Source organism: Ictalurus punctatus, chromosome 6 (assembly GCF_001660625.3).
Source record: "Ictalurus punctatus breed USDA103 chromosome 6, Coco_2.0, whole genome shotgun sequence".
NCBI classification, from domain to species: Eukaryota; Metazoa; Chordata; class Actinopteri; order Siluriformes; family Ictaluridae; genus Ictalurus; species Ictalurus punctatus.
In genome coordinates, this window is record NC_030421.2 from 3,027,938 (window position 1) to 3,045,159 (window position 17,222).

At 39.9% G+C, this 17,222-nt stretch overlaps 1 protein-coding gene across 1 annotated transcript; it reads left to right on the forward strand.

The window, feature by feature from the left end:
• Window positions 1–8,299: 8,299 nt before the first annotated feature.
• Window positions 8,300–15,931, forward strand: si:dkey-229b18.3 (uncharacterized). The gene is made up of 7 exons (XM_017470469.3): window positions 8,300–9,832; window positions 11,248–11,321; window positions 11,426–11,666; window positions 11,859–14,032; window positions 14,201–14,410; window positions 14,693–14,795; window positions 14,893–15,931. Exons 1-6 carry the CDS (start codon window positions 9,511–9,513, stop codon window positions 14,792–14,794), a joined length of 3,123 nt encoding a protein of 1,040 aa, XP_017325958.1. The 5' UTR covers window positions 8,300–9,510; the 3' UTR covers window position 14,795; window positions 14,893–15,931.
• Window positions 15,932–17,222: the final 1,291 nt, after the last annotated feature.

A 17,222-nucleotide genomic window follows, 5' to 3' on the forward strand; every position in this document is an offset into this window, starting at 1 on the left:
GCTTGTACCTCAGCTTGTTTCAGTTGTTGCTTGTTTTGGGGGTTTCTCCATTCAATCTACTCTTCAGGAGGTGAAATGCATGCTCAACTGGGCTAACCTGTTCAATGTCTGGTTGTTAGTACACCAGTGGTTTCTTTTTATTTTTCAGGACATTACAAATTGTTGTATTGGCTATACCCAATACTCTCTTTTCTCAACTTCAAAATCTTGCATTTCTCCCATAGACAGCTCTTCTATGTTGGTTTATCTTTTTTTTTACAACAAAGGCCGTCTTCAAAGCCGAAACCCAGTGCTCAAACCAAGAGCAGACATTCAGAGCTATTAATTATTTAAACAATCAGGCTAACAGGGCACACCTGGGCAACAAGAAACACCTGTGTTTCAGACGTTCCAATATTTTTAATCACTTGATAAATGGGTGGGTTCAAACAAAAGGCGCCATGTTCTAGGTTGTTTAACACATCTAGATGTTAAATAGCAGGGAATGAAAACTTAAATTCTGATCTGTTGTCTCGGAGTCATCTTTTGATCTCAAACCCAAATGTCTTCAATGTATAGCAAAAATTAAAGAATTGACATTGCCATTCCAATACTTTCGGCGGGGACCGAATACCCCCCCAAAAAAAAGTCGTTCGGAATGATCTGGAACTGAAAGGGAATTAAAAGTAGCCATCAAGTACCTACATTCTGTAAACATGTTATAAACCTGTTAAACCTGTTGGAAAGTTTTGACAGTGGCTTCCTCATGGAGATGGGGGAGAAAAGGCTTCAAGCGTGTTATCAAGGCTGATTTTACTGTAACAATAATAAAAATAAAAATACAAATATATAAGATCCATTTACATTCTAAATTTAAACAGTTCTTGGTTACTGTTTTTTGTACAGGACTATGTTTTACTTATATAATGATACATACATTTATTATTTTCTATTTATTCCTGTCCTGTCCTGATTACAATGTATTTGTATTGGCTACAGCACTAATTCTGACAGTAAGTCTGTCTATATGTAATAATAAAATAGTAAGGCCGGCTCCTGATCATTCTGTACTTAAACGCTAAATAAGAAAACAAACATTTTTGTCACTTTCCTCATGCACACTACCAGTATCCCAGAGGTGTCGGATTATTCAGCATAATAAAAAAGGAGTTCTGCTTTTCCATATATAATGAGAGGATACACATTCCTAATGCACCACATATGCATTAGGAAAATGTCTGCTATGGCCAACAGTGCAGACAATAATCTCACAGTCTCCCTGTCTCCATTTTCTATTTTCCTGGTGAGCAACAATATGTCAAAACATTTGGACAGTACTGCCATGCTGTTACTGCTCGCATGCTGTATTATTGTGGTGTCTGAGCCAATAGAATTTACGTCTTTATTCTGCCATGATGATCATCTTCATAACACGAGTCAGATCTATAGGCATGCCAGGTTAATGTAGGCAAATCCATTCTGAAGGTCAACTCAGAATTCAGTTTTTTTTATGGAAACAAGCTGCCAGGAAACATCAATCGCAAACGAGTATTTAAAATCCATACTAGGATTATGACAGAAAGAACATGAAACCGATGAGATCAAATATAGACAACAAAACCTAATATTCAGTTTAGTTTGTTTTAGATGGAACAGTGAGGCAGACAGGAAACAAACAGGAAATGTTCTTGACATGCTATGAATCAGTGTTTCTCAACTCCAGTCCTAGGCTGTGTTTAAAATGACAGCCCATGCATACTACACGTACTGAACTCCGCTAATATACAGTTTGTAGGTATGTTCATTTATGGCATCATTTACATTATTTGACAGATGCTCTTATGCAAAGTGACTTACAGAAATGCTTCAAAGTAAACATGAACATTCTGAGGCTAGTACAAATAGTCAGGGTCTCAGAATACCATAAGAGTATTTTGACATTATTTATGTTTAGGCCTTCTGTGAGTGCTTAGTGAAGTGGTTGGTCTTTAACCAGCAACTCAGCCTTTCAGACAGCGAAGGGAAGTTCATTCCACCAGTACAGGAAAAACTTGTTCCTTGTATCTTGAGGGATGGTGGCTGAAAGGGAATATAATCGAGAGGAGTTTGATCACTTTCTTCAATTAGGAATCCTCCTGATCCTGAAACCTACAAGAAGACATTCCAGCAAACTGAGAAGTGAGATATGTCTGCTCGGTTTGAAGCTCTAAAGAACTATGCCAAGGGTTTGTGTACTGTCAGACTGCGTTTTCAGAGAGTTTTCTCTGAAGATGACAAGAACCTAGATCTCAGATGTCGGCCATACATACTGAGATATGAGTCAAAACATGAGTGTCTGAGGAATAGAATGGAAGGAAACAATGAGGTGTGTGTAATGAGTATAGCAATGATATAAGAACAAGTACAGGGGGAGAAGTAGAGGGCGAAGCTCTGCATGAACCACATGTAGATCCCCTCCATGTCATCTGATATGAGTATACCTCCAGCTAGGAAACAACCTACTGTCATGCTTAGCCAGTAATTCCAAGACTCTTATAATTCCAAGTCTTATGTGTGACTGTGTCGATGGCTGCTGAGAGATCTAGAAGGATCAGGACTGATGATATTCTGGGTGATGATGTTGCTCATTAACTGTTAAAATGGCAGGTTTTTGTGAAGTAAAAGAATGACACTAAAATAAATCATGTCATATCTTTTTGTGCAAGTATACAAATCAATCAGAAAAAAAAAACCCTCACAATAACCTAGTTGCACAAGTGTGGTCAACCCTAAACTAATACTTTGTTGAAGCACCTTTTCATTTTATTACACTTGTAGGGTAGGTTTCTATTAGTGTAGCACATCTTGACTTGGCAATATGTTCACATTGTTTCTAGATACATCAAACTGTAAGGACATCTCCTGTGCACAGCCCGCTTCAGGTCACCCCACAGGTTTTTAGTTGGATTCAGGTCTGGGCTCTGGATAGGTCATTCAAAAACATTGATCTTCTTTTGGTTTAAGCCATTCCTTTGTTGATTACTTTACTGACACGTGAAGATTGTGCACTAAAATGGACTGTCATTTGTAGATATTCGTGATTCCATCCATCTGGATAAAAGCCCCAGTTCTGGCTGAAGAAAAGCAGCCCTAAAGCAAGATGCTGCCACCACCATGTTTCACTGTGAAGCTTTTTTTTTTTTTTTGCATCAATCATAACTTTTTGAATTATGGAATTATGATAACTTTTGTAATTGGTCTAATCAGACCATAACACATTTTACCACATGGTTTAGGGTGATTTAGTTGAGCTTGGATGTTTTTTTTTTTTTGCAAAAAAGGGCTTCCGTGTAGACACCCTACCCTATAACCCAGACATTTGAGGAATATGAGAGATTGTTGTCACATACAGAGAGTAATCAATAGGCTACTTGTCAGATACTTGTCACTTTCAGCTCCTTTAATGTTGCCGTAGGTGCCTTGGCAGCCTCCTTGGTAAGTTTTTGTTTTGACATTTTGTACATTTTGGAGGGATGTCCTGTTCTCGGTGCTGTCACTGTGTGCTTCTTTTTCTCCACTTGTTGATGATGGTTTTCATGATGTCTCATGGGACAAATAATGTAAAAAAATTTTGTACTCCTCTCCTAGATTCCTTGAAAATTCTTTGTCCGCTCTTTGCGGACCATGGCTTCAGCAGTCAGTTGAAACCAAGAAGAAAATCCTACAGAAACAGCTGGTCTTTATTTGGGGTTAATCAGAACAATTTAACAGTGAATGACAGTTGTATGATAATTACTTTTGAATGTGAGCTTGAATGTGATTGGTTCATTCTGAACACGGCCACACCCCCAATTATAAAAGGGTATGAACACTTACGAAACAAGATTTATTGTAACTATTTTCAAATGTATTTTTCCTATTTTCCCCTAAATTTTTTATTTCTCACTATTTCTTTATACGTTTATAATTTCACACCGAGGGTGGGAAAAGTTCTGACATGATTTTTTTTCATCATAAAAACTTGCCATATTAACAGGGTGTGATCCACTGTATACACAGGGTGGATTATTTAAGGCATTTGTTAATGAGATAGCATTAAATCCTTAAGGGATGATGCAATCCCTGAGCAGGCAGATCCTGTAGCTGGTTTAGTTTAATGAAGCCCAGGATTAGTTATTTCAAAGGAGACAATTATTATTGAATAACAACCATTGTCATGGCATTTGTAATTGTGGATTAATCCAAGTGTGTAAAATAACTTTTGTAGCAGCAGTTAAGCCAGCAAAAACTAAAAAATTTTGAGAATTAAAATTACTATCATCATTTAGTGAACACAGACAGGGGATCAGACCTATCATAGAGACAGCTGAAACATTAGGAGTGGCGATCTACAATCAAGACACACCTTAATGAATGAAAATACTGAGGGTTTACCTCAAGATGCAAACCACTGGTAGCACTCAAGTAAATAAAGCCCAGATTGGACTTTTCTAAAAAATAAATAAATAAATAAATAAAATTTAAAAACTGTAAGATTATCTTCTACCAGAATGATGGGAAGAGTAGAGTATGGAGAAGGAAAAGAAGGGCTCATGTTCCAAAGTATACTACAACATCTGTCAAACATGTGGAGGCAGTGTACGGATGCCAATGGAACTGGGTCACTGGTGTGTATTGATGATGTGACTACTGATAGAAGGAGCAGAATGAATTATGAAGCGTATAGAGCTATACTTTCTGCTCAGATTCAGTCAGATGATAAAAAACCTATAGGACGGCTCTTCACAGTAGAGATGGATAATAACCCAAAACATAGCATGAAAGCCACCCAAGGGCTTCTGAAGGGAAAGTCAAAAATTAAATGTTTTTTAAATGTCCAATGACCTCAACCCAACTGTGCATGCTTTTCACTTACTGAAGACAAAACTGAAGGCAGAAAGACCCACAACCAAGCTGCATTTGGTGATGTCATCGACTGCAAAAGATTTGCATCCAAGTATTAAAAATAATCCTTATATTTATGATTGTTAGTTTGTCCAATTACTTTTGAGCCTGTGAATATGGAGAAGGCTGCAGAAAAGGCTGTACTTCCTAAACGGTTAACGCAGTATTTTTGTGTGTGTTAAACTCCCTGAATTAAAGCTGAAAGTCTACCCTTCAATCCCATCTTCATTGCTTCATCCACTGTGGTGGTGGTGTACAGAGGCAAAATGACATACAATTGTGTCACTGTCCACATACTTATGGACCTGACTCTATGGGTGTGCTGGTCAGGTGTCCACAAACATTTGGCCACATAGTGTATTTTAAAGGCCTGCAGGCTCTAAAGCCTCTGCGTGTGATCAGTTGTGATTGGATTAGGAAAAAACTTAACAGAAGAATCCCTGCTATAAACAGACTCGTACAGATGTCTCAACCGAATGTTGTCCATTACGGTACTTAGTTCTTCTTCCTTAAAGACTAAATGCAATACCAGATCCGTCTACCAGGTCTACCTTGAAAGGAGGTCTCGTATTTTACCAGTGACTGGTTTAATGTTAATCCGGTTTTATATTATAAAACAATGTCCATCCCATCCTGTGACAGGAGTGCCTTCCTGAAAAGCTTACATGCGACAGCTCATCAAAAGCGGGCAGCTTAAATGAATTTGTTTCATATAGGAAATCAAATGAATAACGAGTAATGAATAAAATTCAACAAATTCAAATACTTTAATTAGCACCTGGTTCATATTGGTTAATAGTAATACTGGGAGAGAACATCCACTTGACGTACCTAAAGTACACTGAGGATGACTGTCGAGGTGGCTCAGGGTAAATGGCAGAGGTATAACAACTGAAGCCATGAACCCTGTGGGTCAAGTATGAATAGATCACATACACCTATGATTAACTGACCTTTATGATATAAATAAATAAACCCAGGATCCAGGACAACAAATTCAACACATAAAGTTGTAGTGTCAGGCATGAACTGAATCAGGTTTGCATTATTATAAGAAAATAACTCAGTTGTTCACAATAGTGCATAAAGTGCATTTCATTTTCCTTCACAACAAGAAAGTCCCTTCCCTCAACCAGTAGCCATATTGGATTTTTTTTTAAAAATATCACTTGAATAGTATGTTTGTAAGTGGTGTTATCAAGGAATACCGTGACTATGTTTTATACAATAGTTACAATCAATACATGGAGATCTGTTCCCAGACCTAGTTGGTTTAGTCAAGGTAAGACTGAGACAGTAAATGTGTTAATGGAAGCTGAAAGTATTGTTTTAAGTCTTTTATAATCACACAACCCCTTATGTAGAAAAGCTAATTGAAGTTGAGGTGTCTTAGACAACAACATAAGGGCGGTTCTCGGGCAGTTTTGTGTCTTGAATGCATAACTTGCGAGTTACTAGTACAAGACCTTTACTGCTGAGAAACAACATGTAAATGTAAATGTAATGTAATATTAATCTCTATAATGCTCCACACACCTGGCTTTATTCGGCACAGCAGGGCCTTTGTGGAATGAGCCGTGTGATCACTCCTCTTAATGACTTGTTTCTCTCTATTATTTAGAAATACTCGGTCCTGAATAAAAATCAATGTGACCTTCACACGAGGCCTTTACCATTTAGGAAAAGGTTACTTGAATACATCTTTTTAGACCTGCTGAATAAGGAAAATAGGAATGGTACAAAAAAGGAAGCATACCCGATTTTCTAACTAAATACTTGTGGTCTACAATTAACTTGGTAGCCAGAATAACAGCAGTTCTGCATCTCATGATCCTTCAATACTGCACTGTTTTAGCATCACATCAAGAATGCAGAATGCTGTGAATGATGTGACTTTTCAACAGAATGAAAACAAATATCAAAGACATGCAGGCTACCTTTAAAAATATCTCTCAAAGTACTGTAGAGCAAAACACAAAAACTACAGGATTGTTTAAAAAAAAAAAGAAAGAAAAAGGATTAGCACTGCTAATCTCTGTATGGAAAAAAAAACCCAGTGTGAAATGTTTTCCCTCTTTTCTGTTCTTAACCCTTTGATTGTTCAGGAATTCAGCTTTTGATTGAATCTCATTTGCGACGATTAACAAAGGTGCTGGAGTCCATTTAAAAACCTTCATCAAAAGCCTTAAAAATAAAAATACAGGTATTGAGATAATGAACAAATAGCTGATTCATAATCCTGTAAACTAGCTCTTTCTACTATGTATGAGTAGTTGCATATTGTAGTTTGGGGTCGATAAACAAATAACGCAACCACTATTCCTATGAAATCTTAATGAAAGACATTGCGGTGATGTCCGAGTTCAACGCCATTAATAAGGTTTTTTACAAAAGATCCCACAGAGTACAGACTCTTGACTGTAGGTCTGTAGAGTCAGATTTCATTGCCTATTTGATTTCTACAGTTTCTAATCAGTGTCTTTTTCTTGTTGTTTCTCACTTGTTCTCCAGGTTCAAGTGAAATGCTTGAAACAGTTCAAATGATCCCTTCTGAAAAGAAAACAAAAAACAAACAAAAAAAACCCCCCAAAACAAAACAATAGAAATCATCACAGAAAATCTAATGGTTTCCACTTCAAATCCCATTACAAACCATCAGCTAACCATTACCATTACCATTATTGATCCATCCTTAATAGTGTCCATTACATACATAGAAGACAACAAATTTTCAGTAGAGACACCTGATACTATTAGTTTCCATTAAAACCAATACAATTCCCATTATTATAACCATTAAAACCATTACAAAATCTGTGAGGGTTTCTGCTGTTGTTTGTGGTTTTTCTTCAGCAGGAACTGTAGACAGATGATGCATTATTTAAGTTATCTTGAACGGACTGATATAGAGATGATGTGGCCTACAATAAGCCAGTTTTTGTCTGATCTAAATTGCAGTCGGATAGTCAACACATTGGATGATTTTTTCAGTCTAAATGGACGTGTGATGGGGGTTGAGAGAAGAGCAGATGAAAGATGCTAAATTAATTAATCATGTCAAAGAAGCTTTACAGATCTGTCCATCGTACATTACAGAGAGGGCCTTTATGAACACGACTCTGGTGTAAATTAGATTTAGGACGAAATTCAGAATCGAAATCCTGAAAACGCAGTAAAACGAAACGACACAGGGTTTCTCTTTCTCTCTCTCTCTCTTTAATTTCCATAATAAACTTAACCAGGTTCAATCGGTGAGGCAGCGCTGACGTCAACAACCTATCTTGATCTAGGAGGAGGGAAAAAAAGTGTAAGGGTGTGAGAGAGCTGTTGATTGACAGCCGCGCGGACCAATGGGAGCGTGTTGTAGTAGCGGCTCTTTAAAGAGTCTACTAATAGGCATCGCGGAGGGGCGGGGCGAGGTGTTGGGCGTCGAGGAGAGTTCGGTTGACAAAGCGTAACCAGCTAGAAGGTGACGAGTTTGTTAAAAAAAAAAAAAAAAAAAAAAGAAAAAAAAAAGAAAAAAAGAAAATTGGATTAATTTGATGGTGTGCCTGGACTTTATGTCGCGGGAGCGCTTGTTAGAAAGGAGGGGGACCGCGTTTGGATTTCCGTCACTTTTTTTATTTTAAAGTCTCCCTCTCCTGTTTCGTTTGAGGACTCGTAGGTCGTTGGACTCCCGATGCTGGGCGACGGAGAGCCGCAGCATGTTGCTACAGAGTTAAAGAAACCACAAGTTAACACGAGACGGGAAGAGGCTGTGCTGTGCTGTGCTGCGTGTGCTGTGCATGCTGCCGTGCTATGTTGTGTGTATGTATGAGTGTATGTATGAGTGTGTGTATGAGTATATGAGTGTGTATGTGTGTGTATGAGTGTGCTAGCTGGCTACATATGCTGTGTATGAAATAGTAACCGGAGCCGACAGACACAGAGATCAGAGATCCGCCGGTCCCTGTGTAGCTGATACATTGTTGCAAGTGCGTGATTATTCGAGGAAACCCAGGGTTCACTCTAGTGCGCGTGGAAAGCTGTCATTTGATTTAATAAGCGATTTCCGATGTCATGACACTTATCTGGATCAGTTATGGTTTGTAATTTCCCTGAGAGTGTCAGAGAGACACGCGTGAAGTTGTTGGGGAAACTTTAATCAGGTGGTGATGATGATGATGATGATGATGATGATGGTGGCTGACACTGAGTGCTGATGTTTGGACTCCTTTACATTTACAATGCGATGAATGTGACGGTGTTGCTCGTCATAACTCACACACACCCCGGGTGGGTTTCCCTGCTGCACCCTGCGCGTGCTCTCAGCCCGTGGATGAACTCTTATACCTAACTCTTATATCTGTGATGTGATGTTCTGATGCACGGATTTACAACTGATGCGGACGTTGGAATCGGAAATCCATAGTAGTAGTTTTTGTTTTATTTTATTTTATTTTATTTAACACACAAACTTTTTGGAGCATCCCTAGTTTACAGGAGCTGGTCAGTTGTTGAACACATCCATGGTGTCTAGCTTGTATCGTTGTCACAGACTGTATAAACACGTATAGCATTAGTTTCGCGTGTGTTGTTGTTGAGACTTGAATCAGGAAGCCGGCGGAAATGGCCGGAGAGTGCACGTACAGCGCGCGCGACGCCGCTGATGACACTTTGTGTCCTAGGGAGCGACAGGAGCGGTTCTCCTCTTCCTCTTCCTCCTCATCATCTTCATTACCCGCCGCCCCTTCGTCGCCCTTCTTCGAGACTATCGGCGGTTTTCTGTACCGGAAGAAGTTAGAGAAGGGCTTTGTGCAGTACCGCGAAGTGCTGGCTGAAGACAAGCGGCTCCACTCCATCCAGGCTTTCCACGCGAGGACGCCCGGGAGCCTTCACCACACCCTGGAGGACACGTACCGGCTAGTCGCGGAGCACTACTGGTGGGAAGGTATTCCGGATTTAAAATCTTATTCACAGCTTATATATACACATGTTTATTATGATGACGACCTTCCTGGAAGGCATAAAAAAAAAGATCAGATGAATTAGTGGGTGTAGAAAAGTAACACACACTAGCAGCACCTTTAAGGATCTTCTCAGCAACTTCACTTCACTCAGCTTCGTGCATCCTGCGTGTCTCTGGGCTGATGTGTTTATCTCATGAAACGCTTCACGTGCCGACGCAGCGTCTACGAGTTCGCCGTGTCAGTGACGTGTGAAAGTCTGATTTCTGTCTGAGTTATCTTGGTCGACAGATGCGCACGCCTTAAAGGCTGGGCTGTGAACTATTTGTTTGTGAAGAACCGAGCTGGTCCACCCTGAAACACCCCCCCCACCAAATATTACACCCCCCCTGCCCCCCCAATACCCCAACCTTCAAACCTGCTAACTGTGAATAAGATGGAGTTCTCCACATCCTTGTAGTAACTTTTACATTTTGTTTCATCTCATTTAAAGATTGGTGCAATTCAAAAGCGACCTCCTTTATGTGCTCTGTCTCTCTCTCTCTCTCTCTCTCTCTCACACACACACACACACTCTCACTCTCATGTGAAGTAATACTGAAAACAACAAACAAAAACAGGAGTATCAGAACATCAGCAGAGCTAAGCCAAGCTATCAACTTTTTCCTTCTGAGCAGTGTATCCCAGCTTGATGTAGTGTTTTTTTTTTTTTTTTTTTTGTGAATTTTGGGTTGGTGCGGGTTAAATTTCCAGGAGAAAGATTTGTGATTACTCAGCGAAGGCTTTATCGTGAATGCAGCCAAGTACAAAAGTTTGCATAGTCCTAGGATAAAGCAAGTTAGACAAACAAATATTATTTCTACTGACACGTGTAGTCAGGTTTGATGGATCGTCCGGCATTATCACAAGTAACGGAAATGCTCAAATACCGATGATTAATATAGTAGTAATACAGTAAATAACTATTATTTTTTTTACAACTGTGTGAAATGTTTTTGCTAGATAAATTGTAGTAAAGGGAAACGCTGCTTTTTTCCTCTATGTAGAAATCATGGGGGGTGCAAATTTTTGCACATAGCTCTGTTGCTGCATATTACCACCGCGATATGGCTTGCAGTCGATTACGAAAAAGTTTTGACGTGACCAGGTTTGATAATTGGTCCATGTAATTTGAAAAGTATAACTTTATGATGTGATTTATGTGAAGGAGACCAGTCTGGCTACTCCACTGCACTCAGCTGTAGTATACTGTTTATAAATGAAGCTGGTTGGCATGGCAACCATTTGACGGGTTTATTTCCTTCACCAAAAAAATAAATAAACAAAATCAAACGAATTGGATATGTGCTGCCATGTTTTGTGATTATGTTTGTTTATCCACCACGTGTGTCCTTTTCAGGAATGTACTTTCAGGTCAGAGACTTTGTTCTGGGCTGCGAGGAATGTCATCGAAGGCAGGCTGAAAAAGCAGAGGTAAACGTTTTTTTTTTTGTTTTGTTTGTTTTCGACATGATGTTCTTGATATCTGGGTTTCGATATTCATCGTTTGTCTGCTTTGCCCGTTTCTGTGCCTTTAGTGCTCAAACGTGGGGAATATGATCGAATCTAAGATGGTGAAATCACACAGTCAGGAAGTTCTGAGCAAGCTGAATAGCCAACGAGAGGCTGGGCTGTTCTGCGACATCACGCTAAAAACTGGTAGCGGACACTCATTTGTTGCCCACAAGTCAGTGTTGGCAGCCGTGAGCGAGTATTTCCAGGAACTATTTGCTGAAATGGACGCCGCCACCGAACCTCACACACACGTCGACCTCACGGGTAAGCCGTTTCAAACGATTTCTTTTGAAAGCTAGTCATATGGCGTGTCGCATCTTAACAAGTAGCTCGCTAAGGTGTACGATTCTTGCAAACTTCGAATTGAGTGAAGAGAGCACACAATCGTGTGAAGAAACAATGCAGTGTTTGTAGGTTTTTGCTACTTGCTAATCATGTATTGTGTATGCTGTTTAGGTTTCAGTGAGGAGAGCTTGCTTGCTTTGCTTGAGTTTTCCTATACATCCATCCTGACTCTGAACTTGGGCACGCTGACGGAGGTAGCAGCAATGGCTCGCCATCTCCGCATGTGGCATGCTCTGGAGGCCTGTTCTGCTTTACAGAGTGAGCAAGAGGCTGGCCATCGATCCTCCAAACTGCTCAGTCCCATAGGAATGACCTCTGTGATGCCTGGGGTTTCCTCTATGAACACCTTGAGAAACCAGAGCTCCCCCTCAGGAAGGACAGCAAGGCTTATAAGAAAAAGGGAGACGGAACAAGGGGGAACTCACGTAGTAGACGGGACTGATGAATCTGACCGAGAAGGCAGTGATCAAACTTTACCCGCCCAGTGCCAAAGCCAGGCTCTTTCCAGTCTGCAGACAGAGGGTTACGGCTTTCCGTGTAGCCCAACTCGCAGGATGAAACTTATGGACTTCAAATCTCCATCCAGCAAGAGGAAATTGTCCCCTCGTCCTTCGTCATCAATCATCCCGACATCTCCCTCTACTTCCACCCGATCCTCCTCTCCATCCCGCCGCCTGCTTCGCTCCACACCAGGAGCCGCACTAGCCCTGCGTAGGCTCCTGCCCAAAATTGACCTCTCGTCCAAGAGAAAGAGGAAGTCCTCCTCTTATCAGCGGACATACAGGGTAAAGAGTGATTTCTCAGTGGAACCGTCTCGATCTCAGCCGTGTCCGGCAATCCCCGTGAAGGTGAAGCAGGAGGCAGTGGAGGAAGAAGTGTGCAGTGCAATCCCTCAAGATGAAGTGCACAGTCCTCGTGCTCAGGAGAAATATCGACTACTTAGCTTCCTCGGCTTGCAGAGGAAATCCCTCACGCCTGGCCCAGAAGAGCTCTCAGGCTGGGGGCAAAAAAAGAGACTTAGGAAGTTGAAAGTGAGTGACTACTCTCTGACAGCCCGACGCAAACCCCGTACACAAAGTCTAGGCGGAATTGCTGTTGGCCTGGGAGGTTTAGTGGGAGTCAGCTCCTCTATGTCCCTCTGTGACATGACCAGAATGGATCTTCTGAAGAAAGTGATCAAAGTAGAACCGCAGGTTACCACGGACAAGAAATTCAAAAGGAAAAACAACACCGTGGGTCAAATGGAGCATTTGAGTGTTAGAACCACACGCAGCCAATCCATGAAGGTAGACTCGAGTGAGACTCGTAATGTTCGTTCGTTAAGAAACCGTTCTAGCAGCCCGAACAAACCGTTACCTCGACCTCCAGGCAGAGGAAGGGGCACAGTGCGAGGAGCCCATGCCCCTCCAAAGAAAGTTACAACAAGGACAAAACAGGAACCCCGAGAGTATGCCATCTCTCCAACTGCCCCCTCCTACGGTGGTAAAGCCAGAGGATCGGCCCCCAAGAGTAATCCGCCAGTAGATCGCTCGCTCAGAATCACTACCACAGAATCAAAGCGTATGTTGCGCTACAGCATTGGACGCTCGACCAGAGACAAGCGCAAAGGTACAAGACAAAACAAGTCGGTCCAAGAAAAGACCAAACAGAGAAGCGGAGCGTGTAAAGCAAACGGTGTCCGAGAGAACAAAAAGAACACGGCACCCAGACACAGAACAGAAGACAAGGAGGCAGATCTTGATGGTGCACAGGGTTGGGATTTTTCCAATACCAACCACCAGCACTACAATAATCCTCTTTATAAGGTTATAAAAGAAGAGCCAGCAGACCCTCTACCCCTGACCCAGCCCTTCGTAAATAGTGATGCTTCTGACCTGGGTAAACGTCAGAGCAAACCACCCGTGAAACTCTTAGACCAAGGTTTCCTCTTCGGGCTTTGCCGACCATCAGGTGGAATCAAGAGGGAGGAGGAGAGTGTGGACATCTGCTTGACTCGCTCTGTCTCCCACAGTAGTGCTTCCCCTAGCAACGAATCACCTGGCATTGTCAGAAGAGCTCGGATTAGAGCAAGGATCACGTCGGAGGGATCCGGGCTAAACGGACCTCACTGGGCTGGGCTTGGCAACAGGTCCACTTCCTCTTCTCAAAGAGGAATGCTTGTCCGAGTGAAGAAGGAAGAGGAACAGATCGGTGTATCCCAGCCATCAAAAGCGAACAGAAGTTTTACGCAGCTCAAAGACAGCAAAGGGAGCTGTAAGGTTAAAAGACAGGCACCAAAGACAAAGGTAAAGCCGATTATTATGTAAATTTTAAAACCTCTTTATTTATTCAAAGCATTGTTTAAACTTTTTTTTTTTTTAAATCAAGATTTCTATAGAAAGCCTTGCTGAGTGAGAAAATCCCATGAATAATAATAATAAAAAATACCTTCCCATATCTTTCTCTTTTCAAAGAATGTAAACAAGTTGTATCCCGTGAGCAGTCGGCGCACTGTTATGCTGGAGTCCATCCGACACGCCCGCATTAACCAGCAGAAGAGTCCCCGTGGTCAGTCCTCTGGTGGAGCCCATGCGTGCCTGCAGTGTAGAGCATCTTACAGAGACTGTGATGGCCTCATCATGCACCGAATCAGGCACATTGAAGGCAAACACTGGCCATGTCCTGTAAGTTCTTTAAGACGATACAGCCGTCACCTCCGTGCTAGCAGTTCTCTGTATAATGCGATGCGATACCGATTTATCAATATCGAGTTCTCACCTCAGGGGTTTATTATCAAAAGGATGTTGGGATATCGAGACAGTTTTAACGTAAAGAAACAATGGCGATTCAATATCGACACGATACCAAGATATTGCTCTCCCCCTCAGGCTTTCTCTTCCTCTCCGTCCTCATGTCCGTCGTTCTTCTCTTAATCATCGTGTTTCTTTCTGTTCTTTTTCCTGCAGTTGTGCAGTAAGACATTCTTCAGGCAGAAAAATGTGAGAAACCACATAAGGACACACAATCCCAAACTCTACAAATGCCGTCAGTGCGTCGCTTCCTCTTAAGGTAACATGCACACGTATAAATGAACCAATATCGAGTATTCATGCTGTAGTATATATTTAATCTAAAGTTAAAATTGATGCCGTTTTAAATTCTATAGGTGGAGAACACTGCGACAAAACAGTGAAGACGAAGGCTGCCTTTTTTTTTTTTTTTTTGTGGGAAATATAAATCTGTATATACCTGACAATGAAGTTCAGTCTATAGATGTAATTATGGTCATTGGTATTTTGTGATTTATTATTATTCCCCCCCCCCCATACAATAATTATTGTTATTGTTATTTAAATAACCAAACTAAAGATGTTTTGCAGTTTCGATAGGTGGGGAACTTGAACCATTGATGTTTCTCTCAGGGGATGGAGGCTGGTTGTAATGGCGATATTTGTACATGAGGATTGTGTAGAATGCTTTAAGAAGATTACTACTATTGTAATTACTGCGATTATAATATTATTATTGTTATTACAGTTATTTTTTATAAATAGTATCCTCTTGAGTGCACTTAAAAAAAAAAATTTAAAAAAAAAGGAAAAAAAAAAAAAAAAGAAGGTAGCTTTGTTTTGAAACCTAAGAATACTTGTCAAGTGGTCAGGTGAGCTTTCTGGGATCTACTTGAATGGTGGATGAGGTGGAGGTTTTAATCTTGCCTTGGTTTGAGGTAATTAGATGATGATGATGATGATGATGATGCATTAGAAAAATAGACAAGACGGAAGTTACCGGCACTGAATCATTGTCTAAATGAAGAGGAAAGATGAAAATCCCTGTCTTTGCTTATATTCTCCCTCGTGATCCTTGTCGACAGGCAGATTTCGTATATGTCTGTTTTAAATTAAGGGAATCCCAACAGGTCTAAATGTGACTTTTTACAACGTCAGCTATGTTTTCCTTATATTGCTGTTTTGGAAATTTAGTTTTTAACGAGGCAATTGCATACATTCTCAGATTGAGAGTTTTCTTTTCTTCTTTTTTTTTTTTTTTTTTTTTTTTTTTTTTTTTTTAAAGATCCAAAGCTTCCACGGGATTTAATGCAGTGAAGTTGTATGAAGTTTTAAATGTAGTGCTTTTAGTCTGAAACCACAGAACTGTAAAAAGACCAATATCAATATAAATAAATTTCAAATTTTACTCTGCAATCGTGTGGCAATATTGTCATACCACAGAATATAGTGATGTCGTCTTTTGGAATTATTAAGATAATGGGGGAAATTATTTTGTATTTCTATTAGTCCGTGGTATATTTGTAACCTTTAAGATTTTTGCATTGATGGGGATCATTTCAGGATGTTACTATAAGCTGTAAGGTCTGAGGACGTGTAATCAGCGCAGCCCACTGTCAGCGTTTCTTTAATATTGTGTTTTTTTTTTTTGTTTTGTTTTTTTTTTATAATAAATATGCATGACTCTTATTATGGCAAGCATGAAATACATGAAACTCCACTGTAGTTCTTTTGTGTATTATCGTGCATTTGATGATGATGATGATAATGATGATAATAATAATAATAATAATAATAATAATATTCTGATGTGGGCTGCAAAACTAGATTTTATCATTTTATCTTCTGCAATAAAAAGGCTACAGAAATACAACTTGTTCTGTATAAACCCAAATATAAATGCTATTTAAAGAGACATGCTTAGTATATTCCAGGTTTCTAGGTGCATTTAACTAATAAGCAGTTTTATGCTCCTTTTATTACTTTGAACTTCATGTTTGTTAAATGGACATTGACTTATATATATTTGCACTATAGCAGGTTAAGAGTAATTGATTAATTTGAAGGTCTAGTTTTATTATTTTATTTTTTAAATTTTTTATTTTTTTTGGGGGGGGGGGGGTTGTTTTCTTTTTCTTTCTCTTTTACTATTTCTTTTTGCAGCGGGCTTGGTAATCAGAATCAGAGGCCGCTCCTGGCTGTTGTCATCTTTCAGATATTTTCTTCTTTCATGTTTATAAATATAAATGTGAAAATGAAAGACCTCAAGATTGGGGGGAGAATCACTATATATCACTAAATATCACTAATATCTGAATGATCAAGCTTTCATTTCCCTTTTTAAGTGTAATATAAATCTTTTATTAACATGTAGATCCACCCTTTGCTTTTTTTTTTTTTTTTTTTGAAACTATATGTCCAACCTGCTTCATGTCATCTGGAGGAAAAAGAAAAAGAAAAACCCATACATTTAAAAAAAAATGTAGACAAGCTGATAATAATAATAATAATAATAATAATAATAATAATAAATTTATATAGTGCCTTTCCAGAGCTCTAGGATGCTCTAGGTCCAAAAGCTGCATGGATTTTAGCATTTCTTCCGGATCATTTCGACAGTACAGTAAACTCTAAACTTCCTCCAGGTTATGTTAGTTTTAGGGCCTAAATCATCGTCCTACTGGAGGAATGGCCAGTAAATTTCTGC

Bases quoted from the DNA above. Each gene is read 5' to 3' on its own strand.
- si:dkey-229b18.3 (XM_017470469.3), top strand. From the start codon at position 9,511: ATGGCCGGAGAGTGCACGTACAGCGCGCGCGACGCCGCTGATGACACT. The intron at 14,033-14,200 runs GTAAAGCCGATT...CTCTTTTCAAAG, and splicing joins GACAGGCACCAAAGACAAAG to AATGTAAACAAGTTGTATCC. The intron at 14,411-14,692 runs GTAAGTTCTTTA...TTTTTCCTGCAG, and splicing joins GCAAACACTGGCCATGTCCT to TTGTGCAGTAAGACATTCTT.